This window comes from Zingiber officinale, chromosome 5A (genome assembly GCF_018446385.1).
Source record: "Zingiber officinale cultivar Zhangliang chromosome 5A, Zo_v1.1, whole genome shotgun sequence".
NCBI lineage: Eukaryota > Viridiplantae > Streptophyta > Magnoliopsida > Zingiberales > Zingiberaceae > Zingiber > Zingiber officinale.
Genome location: NC_055994.1, coordinates 88,466,748 through 88,491,397, shown reverse-complemented (window position 1 = coordinate 88,491,397; position 24,650 = coordinate 88,466,748). Strand labels below are relative to the sequence as shown.

Below are 24,650 nucleotides of genomic sequence, written 5' to 3'. Positions count from 1 at the left end.
TCATTTGTGGCAAGATTATAACGGTATTGATATGCCGGATTGAGATAATAACCTACGATAATTAAACATATATAATTATTAATAATAATATTAAAGATTCTTTATCATTAAAAAATACGTACCGGTCAAATGAATATATTTTCCCATTTGATTGTCTCATCTTGTAGTGATTATATTAATGTAATGTTGATACTTGGTTGGTGATTGTAGACGCCTCTTAATTTCCTCTTTTGCTTCATGAATTAGGCGGTAAACATTGCCCATTTGTGGCTTCTTGTCCATATCAACTTTACATAGAACAACGTACAATGGTTCTATTACTATAAGAATCTCTGCGATATAGTCCCAAAATCTGACAGATATAATAATTTTTTGCACCTCCTTACCTTCGGCCGTGTTAGAATATCGAGAGGCCTCCCAATCCTTAGAAGAGAACATGCCCTTTAATCCGACTTTTTCTGATTCAACGACTTTAACAGGAGAAAGTGAGTAGCAAACCTAGTCGCTCCTGGTCGCAGAATCTCCCCATCAATAAATTTCCTCATTAATCCATGAACCCAATGATGGTTATAGAGGAATTTTGTTAAAGATTGACATTTTTTTACTACCTTCTTCACTATATTAAGCTTACCGATATCTGCCATCATCAAATCGATACAGTGTGCTGCGCATGGTGCCCAAAATAATGTTTGATACTGTTGCTCCAATAACTCTCCAGCCCTCTTAAAGTTGGCACCATTATCTGTAATCACCTGCACTATATATTCTGCACCTATCTCTTGAACTACACTATCCATCAAACGATATATGTAGAGTGCATCATGATAGTCTATAGTTGCATCAATAGATTTATGAAATATCACCTTTCTATTACAGTATAGTAGAAAGTTGATAATGCTCATCCGTGTAGGTCCTGTCCAGCCATCACACATCCACGTAACCCCATATAAGCTCCATTGCTTCTTGCATGATAGGATCCAAGTCTCGATCTCCTCCACTTGTTCATCTAAACATGGACCGACAATTTCATATGCAGTCGGAGGTTGAATACTAGGACCAGATTTTTGAATGTTAGAAACCATGCTACGGTAGTATGTGTTGTTTGCTGCATTAGATGGAATATGATTAAAATGAAAAAATTTAGCAATACTTTTACCGATTGATTTCTTCTTCTCTTTTGAATATGCATCATCAATCCTAGTCTGTTTGCTAGCTTGGTCTGGGAATACTAGTGGATCGATATCAACAATATCGACTGCACGTCTTCGTCCCATAGAAGAAAAAAAACGACCAATACCACCTTGTGTTGAAGGAAGACGAGCACTTGCACTCCTTCCTAATGTTGATGCAGGACTTGAGCCACTTCCACTGGCACCAGAGCCACTTCTATATTGCATATTTTGCTCATAGTCATATTGAATTCGAAAGGTGCTGAGAGCTCCTAAAAAGTCTTCATCATTTGGAATTTCACCATGACCTTGAAATTCATCATAGATTGGTTCTTTAGAGCTTCGGCTATCAACAAGTTCACGTTGTTATTGTTGTTTATACTTTAATGTTTTTTTGCCATCAAGTTCGTCTTTCATTGCATGACGAACTTCTTGAGAAACTTTTGGACAATTAGAAACATCCGGATATCCACCAGCAAGATGTTGTTTTAGGCGTGTGACTCCACCGCCGCGTCCAATCATATCACAATGCAAACATTGCCAATGGAATCGATTTTCTAATCGACGTGCATGTCTCCAAGCTGGATCATGAGATTGTTGTTTGGGTGTCATTGCCTATGCATTATAAAAAAATTAAGAATAATACACATTTCTAGATAATGGTCATCATTTTATAACGTTAAGAATATATTTATCATTGTAAATTTACAAATTAAATATATAAATTATAAAGAGCAACTTTCTAAAATTTGAAACAATCTCCTAAAAATATTAATTCACCTTTCTCAATTTAGAATGATCAGAATTGCACAAGATTATAAGTGTTTTATTAGGAATCATAAACATAACAGCATATCTTTATCAAAAAATTTAAAATAAAAGACTTGTAATATTTCTAAACATATTACAAAAGTACAAAAGTTAATATTCATGGATCCAAATTTTAAATTAATTCTAAGATAAAAAAATATTATCTATAATAAATATATAAATTAGCATAAAGATGTTACTTTATATATAATAATTATACAAATTAATTAATTAATTAATATTTGTAAAAATATAAAATAATAAAAATATCAAAATATAAATTTAATTTATTAGTTTTTTTTAGAATCTTTTAAGAATTTTTATTTTTTTATAATATTAAAATATAAATCTGAATTATTATTATTTTTAAAAAAAATAAATTAAATTTTAAATAATAAAAAATATTATAATATATATCAGATTTCTTATAATTTTTTTAAAATTTTAAACACATTTCTTATAATTTTTTAAAAAATTTTAAATACAATTTAAAACATTAAAAATTAATTTTTCAGAATATTAATTAAAATTTTAATTTTTAAATATATTTTTTATATATTTTAATTTTTATTGAGAAAATTTAATTAGGATTTATAAAAACCTATTTGGAATACCATACCTACCTTAGAATTGTTATAAATTTAAATTATAATTTATTTTCTTAAACTACCTAGGGTACACGCGGCACACACCGCTCGGCAGCAACGCGATCATGTCGCTCGGCAGCGGCGGATCGCAGGGTCCGGCGACTCCTTCGGCGCCGCATGCGATGCATATGAGATGGGGAAATCGTACCTCTGTCGCTGCTCGCCTCCCTATTACTCGCCTCGCCTCGTCACTGCCGCTACTCGCCTCGCCCCTGCTAATCGATCGCTCGCTGGTACGTTTTATAGGGTTTTTGCGAGCAAACAGAAGGAATCGAATCGATTCCTTCTATCGCGCGATTTTTCGATCGCGAGTGTCCCGCATGCTAGCGTGCATCAATGTGCGTATCACACACCGAAAGCACAACGCCACGCCCGCGCGTATCACACACCGAAATCACTACGAGTCGGGTGCCGGTTTCGGCCGAGCGACGGAACGATAAAAATTGTCTGTGCCGCCCGACACGAAACAGTATTCTTTTCCTTGACTACACCTAAGTTCTCTATAACGGTCCTTGCCGATACTTTACACTCGGACCTACAACGCGAACTCTTGCATATTTAGAACTACACTCAAGTTATGGAGATGTAGCGGTCCTTGACGAAACGTTACAGTCGGACCCTACAACATGTTCCTTTTGGGGAACAATCTAACATTAGCACAATAGTTTAATAGATTCATTCATTGAATATTTGTCATAGTTTTAATGCTGACCAGCAACCTAATGCAACCCTGCTCCTTTATCCAGGCTTGGGACCATGATGGGTTCGTCTAGGGGTGTCAAAAATGAACCCGACCCGACGACCCAACCCGAATCGACCCGAAAAAAATCAGGTTCGGGTTGGACATTTTCGGGTTCGGGTCGGGTTCGGGTTGGAGGGTATTCGGGTTGAAGATTTTCGGGTTGGGTCGGGTCGGGTTCGGGTTGACCCGGGTTGACCCGGGTTGACCCAAATATAGGGTTTAGTGGGGTTTTTTTAGGGTTAAATCAAATTTTATTTTGAAAATTAAGATGTTTTATGTATATTAATATCAAGTTAGTATGATAATGATGAAATATTGAGATAAAAGTGAAGAATTATAGGGAAAATAACTCCAAAAAGTCATTTTGAATCGAATTTTCGGGTTACACGGGTTGGGTTCGGGTTGGGCGGGTTCGGGTTCGGGTTTAGGAGTTTCGGGTTGAATTCGGGTTCGGGTCGGGTTCGGGTTGGGTTATAAAAAAAAAAAAAAAATTTAACCCGACCCAACCCGACCCGACCCACCCGAATTGACACCCTTAGGTTCGTCATAGGCGGTGTGGTGGGTCTAATTGTGATTAATGAATCTAATTGAGCTTGAAATTATCTTTAAGTACTTATGCAGAGCTCACGACCCCACTTACTGGGATAAGGCTTGGTTGTTGTTGTTACTTATGGAGAGCTCACTGAGGGAATATAAGTGATATAACAAACATTAGATAATTGAGATTTATGACTTGTCATTTTTATTGATTTTAGGTGTCACAAATATGCATATTAATAGTGGTGGGGTGGGGGAATAAAAAATATTAAAAATTTGAAAAAAAAAAAAAAAAAATCTAGCTACGAGTTTTAAGTGAAACTATTTTCCTATTTGAGTAATATTAAGCATACCTTCTCCATCAACAGTTCTTTGTTCATTACTTCTAGAGGCTGTATTTTACTACTTGCGATTTCATTCAACTTTGAATTTTCTCTTGTGAGATAATCAACAATCCTTTCCTGAAGTTTGAAGTGAATGACAATATAAAGAAGAGTAATTCTGATGATAGAATCAAATAAATGGCAATGCAGTTCATAAAATCAAAGGGTAAATATTTACAAAATTGAAAAGTATCTAGGTGTGAGATGAATTTTAAGTGAAACTATTTGCCTATTTGAGTAATATTAAGCATACCTTCTCCATCAACAATTCTCTGTTCATTACTTCTAGAGACTGTATTTTGCTAGTTGCGATTTCATTCAACTTTGAATTTTCTCTTGCAAGATCATCAACAATTCTTTCCTGAAGTTTGAAGTGCATGACAATATAAAGAAGTGTAATTCTGATGATAGAATCAAATAAATGGCAATGCAGTTCATAAAATCAAACAGAAACAACACCTTCATATTACTATGAAGGGTGATCATATGACAAAACCATCATTTGTCAATGAATTAGAAAGATGCATAACATTTTCAATTTCAGTGTAGGAATTTGTTATCCATAGGACAATTTATGCTTTGTGATGTTGGAAAAGAAGATATTTAGAGCTGAAGAGGCAAGAACTTTACCTAGTCTAACAGTATCAAAACTGTAAGACCAGATTGAAAATGGCATCAATAATGCAGTTCAAATCTTCTGTCTCCAAATTTCTCTGTCCCCGTGTCCCTTGCCGATCGGACGGACCAGATTACATCTCAAGGCATCATGGCATCCTTAAGATGTGTGCAGTAGCCTCGTGATGTGCAAGACATCCTTGAGATCTAATCTGGTCCGTCCGATCGGCAAGGGGACACGGGGACAAAAAAATATGGGGACAGAGGATTTGAACTCTCAATAATGAGCAGCCTGTCAGCAGTGTGTGGTCATGGATATGCAAATATTGCTCAAGACGAACAAATAGATGGTATATATATATATATTTAAAAAGCGTATCAATTTGGCTAAGATTGCCAAGTATACATTGTATGATGATTTTATGATCGGCCAAAAATCAAAGCTAGCAATGAAGTGTTTCCTTGATGAATTATGAAGCCTTCTAAGCTTAGTTGTTGGCTCTCTAAAGGAGTCTGGCCAGCTATGCATCTGAGCCTGTCCTACTCAAGGTTCATTTTACTCAAGGGCTTCAGAAAGATATATTGAATTTCATACAAGGGATTGATGATAGAATGATTTATACACTAGACAATTAAATCCTTAATTCGTTATATTGTTTGTATATATTGTACATGAGACAATCAATTGTACAACACTTTTCAAACTTTGAGATTAGAACTTCACCAAATTCTTTTTCTTAATATTATTAAAATTAGGCAACCAACACAGACAAGCTCAACCAAACAAATATAACTTTGTATGAGCATTATAAAGTTAGTGAGTTAAAGATAAATTACAGAACAAGCATAAGCCATAGACAAACAGTTCAAGGACCAAAAGTAATACAAACATCATATAACACATTCTAAAATCTTCCTCAGAATGTATTAAGAAAAAAAAAATACCTGGACTGATTTTATATTATCACTCAGAGACTTCTTCATAACAGACAACTGTTCTTCTAGATTTGTACAATGAGACCTCTCACTTTCTAGCTGATTGATGAGCTCTGCTATGTTCTTCTGGTATGTATTTGTCGTGTCAGCCAGTACTTTCTGATGTGTCGAACTTTCAAGCTCCTGTTGCTACTAAAAAAGTAGAGTCAGGACTACCAAAGAGAATAATCTAATGTAAAGCCAATTAAACTTAGCCACAGGCAACCTACAGATATATGTTAAAAACTCTAAATACAAGATGCATAGCAAAAGCTAAGAGAAAGACCACCCCAGGTTATCTAATATAACATGATAGAAGGAATTGAAGAATGAATAACTTGTTATTATTAATAATATAACAGTTCTGGTTTTGTTAAAACTTTTGAAGCATATTTTTTGTCCGCCATGCCAATGGTAATCAATACTTCAACTGGTATGCTACAGGTATTACACTACGACATTCATTGGATTTACACTGGCCAGTCCAGTATCAGGTGTTCTTAGCTCCTCACCCGAGTAAGATCATGTCTTGAATACACAACCACAACAACCAAACTTTATCCCACTAGGTGAAGTTAGCTATGTTTTGAATATACAAATAAGTAAAAAAATATATTGTTTAGATTAAGAAATAAACAAACACTCTTCTGCTGCTCCTAGCCTGGTAAATATGTGAATAAGTTTTGGTCATGCAAATATGTGAATAAGTTAACATAACTTGAATCTAGACGTACATAGGGATGGTACATAATGACAATATGTCAGCCCTAGCAATCAAATTATCAGGAAAAGTGGGAAAAAAAACATATAACAACTAGTATCAAACAAATCATTCTAGTAGAGTAGTACAATTCTTTAGGCAAAACCGGTAAACAAAGGAAGGATTCTACATGATACACTTGTCAAATAGTTAAATCCTTGAAGCCAGTATGGTCAGATTTAGCTCCTGGATAAAGATCTTCTCATGCTGGTTTTAAGTACTTGACCAGTTTAAACTTTAAAGATACCATATTGACAAGCATTTGAATACTTGAGATCAATATCATCAATATAATGATAGTTATCTCCAAAAGTCCAAAGTCAAAAGGCAAGCTCCAGAGTTCATAGTAGAAACTTCAAATCATAAAGGCCTCCATATCTATTTTGGTGCAACTTGTCACTAATAAAAAACGATTGTTACTCTAATATGTTTCATTTTCCAAATATCCTGCAAAGGAGCACAGTTCCAAGGGAAAATAAAAGCAACTTTACAGCCACATCAATCAATCGTCCCTATACAAGCAATGTGCTAATATACAAAATTCAGAAAACTGACCAAATAACAAGACAGGAAGTCAATAACAAGTTAACAACAGAAACGATACCAAGACTAACCAATACCTTGATCTGCTTAAAGTTTTCTTCAAGATGACCAATTTCTTGAGATAATCTATCATTTTCATTCTTCTGAATGTTCAATTCCTTCAACAATTTTTTGGCCTCTAACTCCCAATGATTTTTTTGTTTCTCCAAATACTGAAATAAGTTAAGGAAACGTCAGAACTATGAAGAAAAAGGTGAAATTTAAAAACTAGTTTGTCACAGTGCTCTAGAACAAGGGGAAAAAATTTAAAACATGTAAAAAAATCTGTATACAGACTAAAATAATGTCTGCAAATAAATTTTTCACGGTGAAAGTTAAAATTCATAGAAATGATAAAACAAGGTCAAAAAAACATCCTGAAACAAAAAATAACTAACAGCAAACTGGATAAATAAAGAATAAACAACAGAAGCTAACATATTTTCCATAAACATAATCAAGAACCAGATGATACCTCATATTTACTGACAAAAATTTTTGTTTCAACTATTAATGCTTCTTGCTCTTTCAATTTCTTTTCCATCTGCTCCCTCTCAATTTCTCTAAGCTTTTGCTGTCTGTCAGTCTCTGAGGTTAAATAGTCAACATGGTACTCAAGCTTCTTACACAAATTCTCATAATCCACTTCTTCTTTCAATTTGACTGTATTAACAACTTTCATTGCCTGAAAAGTTGGAAGATATAAGGAAACTCAATGGGAAATGGAAACTTATTTAGAAAAATTGACACGCAAAGAATATTGTAACCTCACTATATCAAACTTGCCTGACTCACTCTCTGATTCTGAGTGAAAAGAAATAAACTAGTTTATTCTCAATAAAGAATAAAAATTGCATTTACATGTAAGTTAAGATATGCACTTATTGTTCGAGGTTTCAAGCCTCATTCCATGTCAGTATCTAGGTGCTTATCCACAGCAAGATTGTGGCAATGCCAATTGGTGTACCAACTGTCAGTATCGAGTGGCATTAATCAGTATCAACCAACAGGATATGGAAGATGGAGGCACAATAAGAGGAAAGGCAACAAGAGAATAAAAATAAATGGAAGAAGAATAAGAGATTGCACGTTTTCTATTCTCCATTGTGGTTGGTTGTCCTCAAAGATCTTCTCCTATTGACCTCAAATGTCTTCCTAGCATTTATGTTCCCTCCCTTTGTAAGCTCCCGTTGTCAAAGTGACTATTCTGTCTGGTGTCCCCTCTCTTGGTGTTGATTCCAATCTCATATAACCAGAATAGTACAGAGAGACACAGATGAAATTTCAAAATGCGTCGTTATGCCATGGTTTTGGTCATCCCTTACCAGCCTAACCCTCTGGCCATAAAAGGAGTCAAATACCAAACTGACATTTTGAACCTTGATCACATCCCCTAAAGTGCACTATGCTAGAACCTTAATAGAATGTGACACAATTCAATGTTTTGGTTTACTTGACATTGAGTGACAACTAATGGATAATGAAGGGGATACAACGGATCTATAGGAAAATCCTGATAGATTAGTTTATAAGGAGTGTGGAAGGCCAAAAAGGGATGTTTCGTCAATGTAGAACAGCCTAGTGTATTTACCTTATAAAGATTACAATTGTGACCAAGTATTCACTAAATTTTTTAACTTACATGCAAATCAACAGAACAAACACTATTAAGTTGAAAAGAAGAATTAGCAAGTAAAGATGGTCCCTGCTAGAATTTGCTAAAAGACTCCTTTTACCAATCTTTTCAAAAATACTAACCCTCTGTCCAAACAATATTGTGCTTGCAGTTTCAGAATAATATTGTGCCGATGGACCAACTGTAACTATGAGAGAGGTCCGTGCAGAGCCTGCAGAACAAGAGAAAACTCAATTTACAGACCAAAAAGATGGATTAGAAGAAAAGAAGGTATGGGTGTTTCCCAAGACAAATATGAATTGCAGAACAATGAATATTTGCTAGTTCCATTTTCTGTGAGCAGCAGAAAGGGTAACATAGAGGCATCATTTGGTTCGTTACGAAACAATGCAGATCAAAAGCATAACTGTCCAAGTCAAAAGTCCAAATCAAATTCCAAAGCCATTCAATTCAAAATATGCCTGTCTATGATAAATACTCTGTTTGCCAACTTTGATTAACGGATGTAACCATGTCTACTACTTTTTAGCATGGGAAGAATACCATTGAGTGTCAATTGGACAAGAAACCAAGACATCTATTAATAAACAGCTAAACCAAATTAAGGGGTTGTATAAATACACCTTCCAAACAAAGAAAAATAAAATATACCTTATTTAATTGACTGAACACTTGTATCAAGGGTACATTAGGTTCATGGTATGTGAAAACATCACAGAGAATGTAATATGGAATATCATCATCATCCTAATTTGATTCAGTAATTTCAAATTTTCCAGGGATCTAGCAACGCCATTGCCAGTTTAAGCAATTAAATAATTCCTCATTCCACAAAAGGAAAAGATTTGTCATAGTTAATTGGCTGACCACTTATCCCAAAGGTATATTTGGTTCATGGTAGGTGAAAAATTCCCTGAGAGTAATAAAGGGATGTCACATCATTCTATTTAGTTTGGTTCAGTAGCTTTCTTAAAACTCCCAAGCATCCAAGAAATATCAAGATGTAATTCTCACCAAGGAAATTGGTAATCTTAAGTTATCTAAAAGGGCATATTTTACCAAAAGGTGTTGATCAAAGTATACTTATGTAATGTAAAAAATAAAAAGATGAATATGATATAATGTGGTATATAATAATTAATACAATATTAACTCGAATAATTTTTCCAGTAAATTTGATGAGTGGCCTCTAATCACTCATTACTTCCACGCCCCTGAGACACTTAGCTGCAACAAGACACTTCTATGCTCATTCTAATATTGTTATGAAGACTTAAAATGCAATGGTATACCTTCTAGGCTTGCAACGACTTAAGCACACATCAAGATTTCGCTTAAACTTTCGTTTATGAGTAACAAAATATGAGTGATCAAGCTTTCCTTCCACATCAACCCTAGCAACAAATCTGGAGCACCCGCAGCCCTAGCAACCTTGCATATTGAGCCTGCTGTGTTTGTTCCTCTCTACCCCTATTGTTGGAAGCACAAGGACAGGGAAATTCCTTCACAGAACAGAAAGATGTGGGAGAACAAGAAGAGGAGAGAACAAAAGGAGACATGACAAGGAAACATTGACCCGCCCCAACAATGTCTGTGATTTTGCTGTGTGATCTTGTTCTGCTTGCTGACTTGGGATTGGACCATGACACAGCATAGATAAGAATTGATGTTTAATGGTCCTCAGAAGTCGGTCAGCAGATTGCTCTGGCACAATTAGTGATTGAATTCAAACAGAGATCCTTGAACAATACCATGTCAAGTTTGACTACATCACCAATGCCAAAAGATTGAACCATTAGTAAAGGCCTGAACCAATGCTTAGGGGTCTAGGGAGCTCGGAATCATGAAGCTAAAAGTATAGAATGACAAAACAATGAAAAACAGAAGCAAAAGTTGGAAAAGATTACCTCCAAATGAATCGCGAAGCAGCCTGGTGAGCTTGGAGTCTCTTGTTGGTATATAAGGATTGTTTTCAGCAAGTGCATTAATGCATTTTCCCAATGAAGTGAGTGAAAGATTAATGAACTTGGTCTCTTCAATCATGCGGCCTTCAATTCCTGTAACATTCAAGTGAAAAACGAAAAGTGTTGACATGTTAACCACCTACTAGCATTATTGAAACCAAAAATTTGACTGAGATGATAGGCTAAATCTAAGATAATATAACCTTTAAAATGTACATCAAATCATCAATGATATACCACTACTTATAATGTGTACTTAAATTTTTTCTCAACTTGGAAAGAAAATCCTAGTCTATAAGTCTTGGTAGCTTTATCACTTAAAAGTTTCAGGTGCTTTCTATTTTTGTCTGATCTACCTTTTTTTATTTCCAGTATTTTACTTTCTTAATTCTTCTTTGACAAGGAGAATGGAGCAATTGAGATTGTTGATTCAATAGCTTGAGGGCTTGCAAGTGAGGTCATAATTGATTGGCAAAGGATGACGTGGAGAAACCAAGGAACTAGAAACTCCTACTAGTAAAGCATACTCTAAGGCAACGGAAACTAAGACAACATGATATGAGGTAGACTATAAGTGAAAAGCAAGGGATGGAAGATTGGAGCAAACTAAAGGAATTTTGGAGCAAACTTAGAGGGCTTGGTGCATCCGAGAGATTGAAGGTCTCAACAAGGTTGAAAATCTATAAACAATGTGTTATGTGAGATTACAAGTGAAATGTAATTTTTGAGTTCGTGCTATTGGATAATTTGTATGGCTATGTAGGGGCCTAGATTACTTAGTGGCTTGTAGGAAGCCTTTAACCAAAGGGTATTTGGTTCCTAGTTGTAGTCAATGGTTAAGCTCAATCATGAGCTTTATGTAAGCTTACAAGGGTATAAGTTGAGTGAGGTCACCTCATCTCCAAACAGATTCAAATAACAGGAGGTGAGTCTCAGTCAACTGGAGTTTTCAATTGATTCGAGAGTTCACTGAACATAAGGGGTTTAGAGAATAAATATTTCTATACAGGCTTGAGTCAACCAGAACTAAATCCATTAAACTTGGATGTTTAAGTAGTCGACTAGATAGGAATTCTAGTCAACTCAACACGAATCCTAAGTGACTGACCAAAGAGTTGTTAGTTGTTAAACTACTTTTACCCAATCAATTGACTAGGGTGTTCCTTGTCAACTAGAGGCGAGCAAAATAGATTTGTTGGATTCTCTTATAAAAGTATTACAGGTTGTTTGGCTTGCGAATGTGTGCATGAAAACACTTGTGTGTTGACTGTGATTTGTTGCTCATGTTGGAATGACCCCAAGGGTTTACGATTTGAAGAGATGACTTTCTTCTACAAGCTCTTGGTACTTTCCTTCTAAGCTTTCCTTTACATTTCCTATTGACAGAAGAGACTTGTAAGCCTTCCTAAGGTTTTGGAATTGTGAAAGGATTGCTTTGCCTTTAATAAAGGAGGGATTGTTAGTAGATTTGTGGGAATCATTCACTTGACGAATCAACAAGCTATGGAGTAGCAACTAGGCTCTGAACCACGTAAAATCCAATGTGTCAATGCTAGCATTATTTTTATTTTGTATCTTACAATCTTGACAAGATTAATCAAATGCACACAAGAGCACCTCATGGTTATCTAACAAACTTGATTTTTTGTATATAACAAGAGTTAGATCATTATCTATTCACCCCTCCCCTTTAGCTATTTGGAACCATCATCATACCAATCCTACACATGTTTCAAATAGTTTGAATTTCTTGAATATTTAATCTTGTTTTCAAGAAAGACCTTCCATTTCCATGAATCAATGAGAGGTTTCGATGCAAAAGTTGGGAAGTAATAACATCAATACAAACTATAATGTAAAGAATTAATGCAACAAAGATGTGCAATTAAAATGATTTTGATTAGCCTTAGAACAATAGAATCAAACATAAAACACATTATAACTGTAGAACCATACCTGATTTGTCTATTCTTTCAGAGCCTGCAAGGTCAACAATCAACAACTTGCTTTTTAAAATGTGTGGCACATGGTGAGAAGCTAGATTGTCATTTGTTCCATCAGACAGGGATGAGATCTCATTTTCCCTTTTTCCTCCTATCGATCTGTGGACATGAACCTAGAGACATGACAAGAAGCAGAATACTTAAGCACTACTGTCTCTAATCGTATGTTAAAAGTAAAACTAAAACTAAAATGTTCATTTTGGAAAGCATCAAAGATGAGTGAATCACAGCTCTACCCACCACTAACATTGCATGGCTTCGAGATGATTCAGTATTTAGCTTGGTATTAGCCGCATGCCGATTTGCTTCACCAGCTTGCAACAGCTCCAAAAAATGATCAAGGTCGTTTAACTGAACAACAGCAGAACCAGGTAAGGACACCTCCCCAGTTTTTGGATCCTCCACTATAGGGATATTGGTCTTCTCTGGTGATAACAAATCTTGTACTGACTCTAGATATAACTACGGAAAAAATATAAATAAGACAATCAAAATACTCAAATTTGACAAAATGTATCAACAGTGGAATTCTCTTTGAAATTCTTCATGGGTAAAGAAGCTCTGTCAGCTCTAACTAGTAAATCATTCAAAAATCTGGAGGCAATCACAAAACCAAAAATCATCAATAATTTATCCTATTCTAACCTACTATTTATCTTCTTAAAAATTCGATTAATGAAATATAATGTCAAGATAGAGAATGTAATCAATGAACTGGACATGATATGCAGAGTGTGACAATGTAGACAACTGTTATGCAGAGTGTGACCCAGGTACTATTGTACGAACCTGTAAATAAGAAATTGTCACAGTGTCTGAGCCAGCCGTTGTATTTGCAAATATGCCTTCCAAAGCTCTGACCATAATACCACGTTCAGATGGGTCATTTTTACCAAGCTGGCCAACTGTGTAAGTTTTACCAGTACCTGTTTGGCCGTAAGCCATCACAGTCCCATTATACCCATCTAAAACACTCTGCAAAGGTATATCAAAATAGAGAATACATTGAAGATACCATCCAAAAGAATACCAAAATTAAAAAATCATATTTTGATGTTTGAGAAACAATCATATGATATGCAATTCTGCTACATCAAGAACCATTCCTCTCAATGCAATCCATTGTAGTTAAAAGAGTCACGCTTACAACTATCTGCAAGAGAGAAAGCATCTTGTCCAATCAAGCGGTGTGGATCGAAGAGCATTACAGCAACACATGCTTTAGAATTTTTAGTGAAGAAAATATATTGAGAGGCATGCTTCAAAAACACAAACAGCAGGCAAAAGCTCCAAAGCCGAGTTTTCTGTCAATAGCCTCCAGCTGAAATCCGCAATATTTAAAAACTCAGGGGAAGGTCAGTTGTTCAACCGACCAATCCCATCTTAGTGCATAATCTTAATTGATTTATTTATTTAGCTGTAGAGATTCCTTCATTGAGCCATGAGAGGATGGTAAACTCTTAGGCTATGGTTACTTGAAGGGAGGGAAATTGAAGAGAAAGAAAAGGGAATAGATGGAGAGAGAAGGGGAGGGGAGAGAAGGAATTGAAAGTTGTTTGCTTGGATGAGGAGATAGGTGGAGAGAATGAAATTTTTCATCAATTCCCCTTTTCTTCAATTTCTCCTCAATATCTCCATCCAAAATTTGAAAAGTGGTGGCGGTGGTCAATAGTTAATGGTGCTCCATTGATGTCAAGTACGGCTACCATTGGCTGGTAACTTGCCTTTAGCAGTCAATGATAGTTGACAATGAGGAAAGGGTGTAATGATCTTTTACCACTTGTTTCTCTCCCTCTAATCCATCCGATTTGGGTTGATTGAGTTCCATGGGAAGGAGAGGACATGGGATCCCATATCAATTCCCTTCTCTCCAACAATCCACACAAATAAACATCCCTTTCTCTCCCCCTCCTCTCCTTCCATTTTGGATCCCTTCACTCCAAGTAAACGTAACCTTTAGCTTTTATTATTGACCTAGTCCCACAAAGAATTGGATGGGCTCCATATAATTAAGGATTAATCATTGCCAGCCGAGAACCTGGGCACTGTAGAATTTGAAGGACTGTCCACCAAATGCAACTACATATCATTAAAAGGTCATTCTGTAGATTTTACTAAAGGTGTATGACTGAACAAGGAATCAGGATGATTCTGGGAGATAGAAGATTAAGCTGCATCCGGTATTCAGCATCAGGCTTGAATGATATTTAGAAAGAAGAAAGATGAAGATGGAAAAATGGAGAGGTAATCAAATAATGAATTATCAAAAAACAATTGCAAAGATAAATAAGCATAACACTTGTAATATGCATCAAGTTTGGTAAGATAAGTATTCTGATATGTTAAAATTGGCCCTTGAATAGGTGTCATTAAATTTTACATTTAAAAATTCAAACAAGAAAATTTGAAAAAAATATCTACTAGATGCAAAACATATACTGGGATCATATAGGTAGGTCAACAACACAATGTTTTTCAACACTACATGAAGCTAAACCAGCTCATGTTCGATGATATGTTGGAACACTATCAAAAGCTTGTGTACTAAGGAAAAAATGCAAACTAGATATGGCGCAAAATATCCATATCAAAATATGCACTGATCAGTTTCAACAATCATATTAGTATGGTACTCTGTACAGATCCACAAAGATTCAAACACATATATTAAATATGCCGAAGTTTTAAAATAGACCTGTTAAATATCTCATAGTGTCTCATGCAACAGAGTATTAAAATGCACGTATGACTTACCTCCACAACAGGTTTAGCTACAGCTTCATAAACACGCCTTTGAGAAGCACTTTGAGTAAAAACTTCATCGAATTTGTAGGACTCTAAACTCCAATTATTTTTTTTCAATTTCAATCGCTTCAACTACAAGACAAATTAGGTTTGACAAAAAAAACTTTAATTTGACTAATAAGATAAAGGTACTCATATTGGACCGTGAAACAGCAAACCTCTGGCTGTAGCTCCACACAGTCGGCGAAATCTGAGTTTAGTTCCTCTGTGTTCTTAGGTCTAACTCTAACTGCTACTCTTACTCTTACAGAATCTGTGCAAGGAGAGTAAATTGGCATACAGATGAATAGTGTACAGACTGGAACGAGAGAGATGTTAGTGGAAATAGTTATATCAGCAACTTAGCCATAAATAAGTACAAATATAACAATATTTAATTGGCAGCATCATGTACCATCCAGGATGATTTCCAATCTATCAATTAGGCTTTTCTATGGCAGTACTTCAAGAACAAGAATGAACAGCTATAATATGAGAAAAGTCATGAAAAATGATTTCCAACATCTTTGGTATTGTGTCTTCTCTCTTGCACATTTCATTTAATATTGTAGCAAGAGAAGCTTTTTTCGCCTCTTGTGAAGGAAACTTTATAGTAGTTTTCAAGGATTGATTCACTTAATGAATCAGTAGGCCATGGAGTAGGACAAGTGGCCTAAACCACATTAAACATTCTTATTGCATTGTCATCTATTTATTTACAGTTGCCATATTTTTGTTGCTTTATTCTGACACTAGCAAATAGAAATAAGTTTCTTGATAATCTAATATTTGCATAAGCCCTGCACTTGCAAGGGAATAGAAATTTTCATTTTTCAAGTTATCAGACATTCACCTCTCTCTAGCTATGTAATTCGATCCTACATCTCTAGTATCATGCCCTTTTTCTGTTTCACTCCCAGTTTCTCCCGGTCTCTTCATCAAGTATGCTTTAGAAGAACAACTTTCATATCACTTTTCAATTGAACATTCGCAATCTCGATTGATGCAGTGATAAGGGGGGCCACCAAGTGCGGGTCAAGGATGGAGATAGCAATCGACGTAGAGGTCAAAGTCAAGGTGGCCAACGCCAAGGAACGAACAAGCTCACCAAAAGTGGGCCGAGTGGAGGTCAACTTCAACTGTCGATCGAGCTTGATTGGTCTGGTCGGCCAGGGAGCTCAGCGGAGTGGATCTCGTCCGAACGGGATCAGTATACCTAGAACATCAGATTCTCGCAACTGACCGAATAAGTGCCAGGTCGACCGGAGCTCATGCCCGATCGGGCCATACATGATTAGCCGAATCAAGTCACTACAAGAAAAAGCAGCTAAGGTCGACCAGGCGGGGATTCCCGACCGAGCGGACACTCCGCTCGGCCAAACAGTGAGACCCCTCCCATATCTCCTAATATCCCTCTGGGAGGTAATGTCACTGACAACATGGCATGGTCAACAGGCAGATCATACGACAGAAGCTTCTACTGTCTTGTGAGGATTTGCATGCCCTATTAAGGTATGATATCAGAAATACTTTTATGACATGTCCTTTCATAGGACAGTTTGGAGAACGTACCCGCGCCTTAAGCAGCGTGCACATTGCTTACTATAGCACTATATAAAGAGAGGGTTCATACACCGGCGAAGATATGTGCTATTCACTATTCGCGCTTGTGTTTTCACTGCTGCTACGTTTCTCTGCCTTCTTCTACTATTCCGTTGACTAACTTGAGCATCTGAGGATCAATGCCGAGGACCCCTTCCCTAGCTCGGCATTGACATTTCTTATGTTATAGATCGAAGCGGAGTCTTCATGAAATTGGAGCGGAGACTTCTCAAGGTCAACAGAAGAGTCACATCCCCAACAAGCCTTCTTCACCGTTTTCGGATAGGATCATATTGGCGTTGTCTGTGGAAACGTAGCCTGTATCTAAGATGTGAAGATGGAGGGCGTCGGACGACTGACGACGGTGACGCTGACAAAGGAGGAGTTGGATATGCTGATACTAGCCCGAGCGGCCAAAATGTTGGAGCAACAATAACAGACGATGGTTGAGCGACACATAAATGAACCTACGGCGTTAGCAGCGGGGCAGCAAGCCGGATATAGAAACCGAGTGGAGAATATATCCGTTTGGGGGCAGAATAAGAAGTCGACCGGCACATATGGGGATCCACCGAATGCGTCAATTCCCTTTCATCAGACGTTATTCCATACTCCTTCAGAAGAATAAGGCCGAGCGGAAAGGGAACAAGGATCCTCTTCCGACAACGTGCCCGTCTGGGATGTGCGGAAAGGAAAAGCACCAAGAACCGATGATTCGCCCGAACGGATCAACCAGTAATTCTCTCAGGGGATTCTAGACGGCCCACTACCCTGACATTATACTCCACTGACGATCGGAGAGTACAATGGGATGACCGACCCAAAGGACCACCAGACTAGGTTTGATAACATGGTCATGCTCCACCAATATACCAATGGGTGAAGTGTCGGGTCTTCCTTACCACTCTCTCTGGATCAACATAAAGGTGGTTTAGGCGCTTGCCGATCGAATCAATCCGCAGCTTCAGGGACTTCCGAACGGCGTTTCTACATCATTTTACCAGCAGCAACCGCTACCAGAAGACGAACGTTATCTTGTTCGCTCTGAAGCAAGGGCCCAAGGAGGCACTGAGAATCTATATCAAGAGGTTCAACCAAGTGACCATAGATATCCCATCAGTCTCTCCGTATTTATTAGTAAGTGTCTTCTCGTAGGAACTTTTAGAGGGCGAGTTCTTTCGCTCGCTCATCCGGAGGCCGCCAAAAGATTTCGATCACCTGCTCAGGCGCACCATCGAATACATAAACGTGGAGGAGGCTCAAACGGCATGAAGGAAGTGTCCGCCGAGAAGATTGCACCTCCTGAACAACAGCCAACGAGCAACCATCGACCACCAAAGGGCCCCCGAGAGGAAATAGGACAGCCGCACCAAGAGCCCCGAGCCCATGCTGTATAGCACGTGACAGCTAATCGTCCGAAAGCTGCGAAACGCAAGTCATGGACGTCATTGTTTTGCTCCTTTCATCAATCGGCGACACAGAATACGCGTGATTGCTACGACTTAAGGCCCATTGAAAGCCAACCGGTTCCTCAGGGATATCGTCGTCGCTCACCGTCTTCCGATCGACGACGATCAGGCAGGCAGTGGGAAGAAGAAAGAATGGCATCTGAACGACGTCGACGACAACCTCAACAATGAAGTAACACAATTCCCGTCCGAACTTCGACTGAGCGGACTAGACCCTCGACTCGAGAGGAGAAAACCCGAAGCAATGCCGCTAGGGGTGAGATAGGAATGAACGTCAGGGGACCGACCCACGGTGATTCCAACCTGGAAGGTACACGCTCGGTGACTGGAGGTACATGCTGTGGGATGCAACAAGGAAAAGACCGAAGGACCAGAGATCAGCTTTGTCCCTCGGGACCTAGACGGAGTGGAGATCACTCACGATGACACCGAGATCATCCGAGTGGCAATAGCTAATTACACTATTCACCAAACTTTCGTGGATACAGGTAGCTCGGTGAATATCATTTTCAAGAAGACGTTCGACCAGGTATAAATCGACCGGAGCGAATTGCATCCCATGACGACCCCGCTCTACGGGTTTACGAGCAATGAGTATTACCGATCGGCTAGGCTCGATTGCCCATATCGCTCGGAGAGGAGCCTCTCAAAAGGACAAGGACTACGAACTTCATCGTGGTTGATGCGCTGTCCGCCTATAACATAATATTGGGTCGACTAGCCCTAAACGAGTTCCATGCCGTAGTGTCCACCTTCTACCAGAAGATTAAATTTCCAGTGGATAATGCGGTTGGCGAAGTCAAGGGAGACCAATTAGCCGCTCGACAGTGCTACGTCGAGATGGTCAAGTCAGAGGCAAAAGCCGCTCAGAAGACTCAACGTTTGGAGGTGAACACAACCATGGAGGAACCGTCTGCGCTGGTTTATGATGAAAAGGAGAAAGTTCATATCCATCCTAGCCGGTCGGAAGCCACAACATTTGTCGCCGCCAACTTGACAGATGAGAAGAAGGCAGAGTTGGTTGCTTGCCTTAGGCAAAATCATGACGTGTTTACCTGGTCAACTCACGAGCTCCCGGACATCTTGCCGAGCATAGCTCAGCACGAGCTTTATGTCCCACTAGATGCTCAGTCGGTGAAGCAGAGGAAGAGGGACTTCAGCTCGGAACAGAATCAAATCATCCGAGCGAAGATAGAAAAATTACTGGAAGCCGGTAGTGTAATCTCCAAGCTGCCAACGTCGTGCTGGTCTCCAAGCCAGGCAACAAGTGGCGAGTCTGCATCGACTTCCGCAATTTAAACAAATTCTGCCCGAAGGACTTCTATCCTTTGCCCCGAATAGATCAAATGGTGGACTCCACGGTGGGCTGGGAGTTGATCTGCATGCTTGATGCATACCAAGGCTACCACCAAGTGTCGCTCGCTCGTGAAGATCAAGAGAAGGTCAGCTTCATTATGGTCGACGGACATACTACTACAATGTCACGTCGTTCAAATTGAAGAACGCCGGCGCCACTTATCAAAGATGGATGAACAAGGTGTTCCGAAAGCAAATCGGTCGTAACATGAAGGTATATGTCGATGACATCTTGATAAAATTTCTCCGAGCCACTAACCTTTGCGTATATATTGAAGAAACTTGCCAAACTCTGAGGGCATATGGAATAAAGTTGAATCCAAACAAGTACAGTTTGGAGCAAAGAGTGGTCGCTTCCTGGGTTATATCGTCATCGAACAGGGAATTAAGGCAAATCCGAGCAAAGTGAAGGCATTGCAGGACATGTCACCGCCCCGTAACTTGAAGGAGGCCCAACGGCTGATCGGACGGATCGTCTGACCGGAGTCACTCGTTCTTCAAGATCCTACGGCGCGCGACGAAATTCCAATAGGACGCGGAGTGTGACAAAGCCTTGGAAGAACTTAAGAAATATCTTACCTCCCTACTTGTACTGGCCAAAGTTGTCAAAGCGCTAGGCGAGGCCAAGGCGACAAGTCGGTGCCTAGCGCCTGAACGCCTAGGCAACAAAAAGCGATCGCCTAGCCACGAGGTGATAATGCATAGAAAATATATTATATATTTATATTCTTCTAAAAATCAACTATTAACAATAATAAACTATATAAACATCTAAAACAATAAAGTTTCAAGCAAAAATAAAAATAAAAATAACTCAATATTGTCAATAAAACAACACATCTAAATCTTATGCTAGACAATTTTATTTTTCCAAAACAAACTAGACTCAGATCAATCATTTTCCAATTCAATCATTTCATCCCCATCACCATCCTCCACGTTTTCATCAATGTCTGAATAATAATCTTTTAACACGTCATCATCAAACTCTCCCTCGTTAGTAGATTCTTCATTTTTATCCACTAGTGATTGTAGAGTACGAGTAGTTTGGCTTGTTGCCCTGCCTCTTCGTCTCCCCTACCTTTGCCTCTAGAAGTTGAAGTTGAAGCTCCCCTATAAATAGGGTTTAAGGTCTGTTGTTGCCTAGTATGTCTTATCACTTCTTCTACTCCAATAGCCTCTGCTACAACGTTCCATGTTAAAGTGTCATCATCGTCATCAAAAATAGGTTCCTCACCAGCTTCCATCATTCCAGTCAACCACTCATTATTGCAATCATCAATATTCCTCAAAACTATAGGATCTCCTTTATCCTTCTTAACCGCACAAGCCTTGAGTGTTTGATTGTACTTCACGTACACCAAATCATGTAGTTTCTTGTGATCGAGTCTATTCCTTTTCTTTGAATGTAACTGTGCCACATATGATGGAACCATCATACTTTTAGAGTAAGCAAACTATAAATTGAAAAGAAAAGTGAAAGAAGTCATGTACTGGCATTTACTCACATGCTCAAATATGCTCCAATTCCTTTCACAACCCGAAGCACTACATGTGAGGCTAAGAACTTTGATAGCAAATTCTTTCAAATTCGGAGTACCATTGCCAAACATTTTCCACCAGTTCGCTGAAAAAACAATGTATTTCACTATTTTCATTTGATATTTAAGTTTAACTATTTAACTTTTTGGAAACAAAATACATACCAGGTGTCATTGGTTGGTCTTTATTATTCCTTGCTCTAATGGCAAATTCATTGCCGAACAATGACTCTGAGTTCTTATATACCGGCAACTCCTCCATAATAATCTTATCCCTCAGTTCAGGGCTTGGAATCAATCTTTGTATGCATGCAAACAATCCATTTGTTACTTCTGTATCCGTCTCAACTTTCGGATTGTGATAGTAAAAATACGAGTTTAAGTAGTATCCCGCTGCATGCAAAGGATGATGAAGCTGACGATCCCATCTACTATCAATAATGTCCAACACATTTTTACATTTCTCTCTATTGTTATCAAAGGACTTCAGAATTGTTTCGTTTGCTCTATCCATAGCTTCATAAATATAACCCATCGCTGGCCTTGTTTCATTGTCAGCAATGCGAAGAACCATCACTAGATGACACATCACTTTAAGTGTGTATGTCACATTATTCCAAAAAGAAGGCATGAAAAGTGAGAAATGTAGTAGCAAAGCGGGTGACTCCATGTCTTGCCAGCTCCTTATTTTCAGTACATTCTCTCATCATGTGCAAAACACTTCCATGATTGTAAATAAAGCCAACAAGAGCAATTGCTCTAGAAATAGTCTTTCGAACCACCTCAATTTTTCCAATATCCTCTAGCATCAAATCAATACAATGAGCAGCACATGGAGTCCAAAACAAATTCGATCTTTTTGCCTATAAAAGCTTGCCTACAAAAAAATAAAAAGTAAAAGAAGGTTGACATAAACATATTCATTTATCAGTGAGGAAAAAATGAATGAACATTCACCAATCAAATAAATATTAAATAGTAGAGTTTGTTAACTTTACATACCAGCTAAAACATAATTGCTGCCATTATCTGAAATCACTTGCACAACATTTTTCTCCCCCACACGTTCTACAAATCTATCAAGCAACTCATATAGTAGGGTTCTAGTCTTGACATGGGCGGATGCATCCACAGATTCCAAGAACATTGTTCCTTTGGGTGAATTAACCAAAAAGTTGATCAATGTCCTCTGTTTCCTATCAGTCCATCCATCAGACATAATTGAGCAACCATATTTCTCACATTCATCTTTGTTTTCTTTCAACAACTCATTTGTGTAGACAATTTCCTTCTGTAAAAGGGGTACCCTCAATTCATGATAACTTGGTGGTTTCAAATTCGGCCCATACTGACCTATGGCTTCAATCATTTCCTTGAAGCTATCTAAATGGGCAGCATTGAAAGAAATCGCAGCTTGATACATGAAACGGGCTATCTTTTGAACTGTTCGATCTCTAAGCTCTTTGTCACATGCATCATTTATGCTTGTTTGCCTCAATTTCCCCCCTTTGGTTTTCTTCTTCGTAATAAAGAGGTTCATTGGCCCTTTAACACTACCACTCACAATCTCCTCTGTCGAAGTCAAACTTTGCTTTTTGCTTTCTTTAGAACTTGGTTGTACTGCCTGTGCATCTTCTTCATCTTCATCAACATCAAGAAAGCAAAAATCTTGCTTCATTCCACCACAAGCTCGCAACGTTTGTTTCTTCTTTTAATTCATATAGTTCAACAGTTCATCACGGACACTTTGTGGGCATTCTTTGCATTTTCTAACATTTTTTGAATTTCCAGCAATATGTTGTTTGGCTCGAAAAATTCCTCTATTGGAAGTGAACCCACAAAACCTACGTGTCACACTATTAGAATCTTTCGGGTTTTTCAAATAACAATGCTTCCAACCAGGGTCTCTCTTATTATCATCGTCTGAATGTGTGTTTTGATTTTCTGATTGCTGTTGAGAAGCCATACCTAATTGACAAGAACAACTTAACAAGGGGACCGATTAGTATTGACAAGAACAAAACTTAACAAGGGAGTCGATTAGTAATATACTAATAATATATGATAGTAAATAAGTATTGGACAATTTGGGCAGGATCAAAGGAACTTACGTCTTGCAGGCAACCTGCACGAAACTTCAGAGTATGAGGAAAAGGTCCACGGGCAGAGGAGAAACTATGGAAAAACGTCGCTGAAGCAGTGAAGCTTCGAATCAATTTCAAAGGAAATAGGGAAGAGGAGACGTACCGTCGTGCATGTAGAGAATTTGTATCGTCTCTTGCCCATAGAGAAGAGGAAATTAATCATAGGTTGGACTTCTATGGGCTTTGGGTGATTAGGTCATTAAAAAAAACCCTTGTACCCTAGTGGAAAGGCGATGCCTTTCCACCGCTTTGCGCCTCGAGCAAAGGGAGACAAAGGCGCAGCAAGTGCTCGCCTGGCCATCCTCGACACCCGATGGTTCCCTGAGGCGATGCAGCCTCGCCCAACGCCTGAGGCGCGCCTCATGCTCGCCTTTGACAACTTTGGTATTGGCAAAGCCCAATGCCGGAGAGTCGCTCTGGATTTATTTGTCATCCACAGAACATGCTGTTGGCTCGACATTGGTGCGATAGAACGGCTCTGAACAACAATCGGTGTACTTTCTTAGCCATATATTGAAAGATGCAGAATCTTGCTATACAGGTCTCGAAAAATTGGTGCATGCGCTAGTACTCGCCACTCGGAGGCTTCGTCCGTATTTTCTCTCATATCCCATCATGGTGGTGACCAACAATGCACTTGGGAAAGTCCTTAACCCAGAAGCATCCGGACGGCTGATCCACTGAGCTGAACGAGTTTGACATATAGTATCAGTCGTGGACGGCAATCAAGGCCCAAGTCTTAGCTGATTGTCACAGAGGTCCAAAACGCTAAGCCGGACGCAACCTGGAAGATATATGTGGATGGTTTATCCACTCGGCAAGGTAGCGAGATCGACATCCTCTTAATATCACCACGGGAGGATAGGATGCAACTATCTGTACGGCTGAATTATCGGGCTACAAATAACGAAGAAGAATATGAGGTTCGGCT

The 24,650-nt window shown here is 38.4% G+C and overlaps 3 protein-coding genes across 3 annotated transcripts in view; all 3 read right to left on the bottom strand.

The window, feature by feature from the left end:
• LOC121979765 (kinesin-like protein KIN-UA) overlaps window positions 1-18,817 on the bottom strand; it is a 30,889-nt gene extending 12,072 nt beyond the window's left edge. The window contains exons 1-15 of the mRNA XM_042531758.1: window positions 18,734-18,817; window positions 18,428-18,598; window positions 18,211-18,277; window positions 15,787-15,881; window positions 15,578-15,700; window positions 13,613-13,798; window positions 13,064-13,285; window positions 12,777-12,936; window positions 10,764-10,913; window positions 8,979-9,067; window positions 7,696-7,905; window positions 7,259-7,393; window positions 5,849-6,028; window positions 4,542-4,649; window positions 4,259-4,366 (exon numbers count right to left, since the gene is read on the bottom strand). Of these exons, the coding sequence (XP_042387692.1) occupies window positions 4,259-4,366; window positions 4,542-4,649; window positions 5,849-6,028; window positions 7,259-7,393; window positions 7,696-7,905; window positions 8,979-9,067; window positions 10,764-10,913; window positions 12,777-12,936; window positions 13,064-13,285; window positions 13,613-13,798; window positions 15,578-15,700; window positions 15,787-15,881; window positions 18,211-18,277; window positions 18,428-18,598; window positions 18,734-18,817 (2,088 nt within the window). The remainder of the gene's footprint in view (window positions 1-4,258; window positions 4,367-4,541; window positions 4,650-5,848; window positions 6,029-7,258; window positions 7,394-7,695; window positions 7,906-8,978; window positions 9,068-10,763; window positions 10,914-12,776; window positions 12,937-13,063; window positions 13,286-13,612; window positions 13,799-15,577; window positions 15,701-15,786; window positions 15,882-18,210; window positions 18,278-18,427; window positions 18,599-18,733) is intronic.
• Window positions 18,818-20,925: 2,108 nt separating this feature from the next.
• Window positions 20,926-22,149, bottom strand: LOC121979764. Its single transcript, XM_042531757.1, has 4 exons — window positions 21,741-22,149; window positions 21,543-21,661; window positions 21,116-21,491; window positions 20,926-21,041 (listed from the first exon to the last, which is right to left on the bottom strand). Exons 1-4 carry the CDS (start codon window positions 22,147-22,149, stop codon window positions 20,926-20,928), a joined length of 1,020 nt encoding a protein of 339 aa, XP_042387691.1.
• Window positions 22,150-22,186: 37 nt separating this feature from the next.
• LOC121979763 lies at window positions 22,187-23,253 on the bottom strand. The gene is made up of 2 exons (XM_042531756.1): window positions 22,578-23,253; window positions 22,187-22,377 (listed from the first exon to the last, which is right to left on the bottom strand). Exons 1-2 carry the CDS (start codon window positions 23,251-23,253, stop codon window positions 22,187-22,189), a joined length of 867 nt encoding a protein of 288 aa, XP_042387690.1.
• Window positions 23,254-24,650: the final 1,397 nt, after the last annotated feature.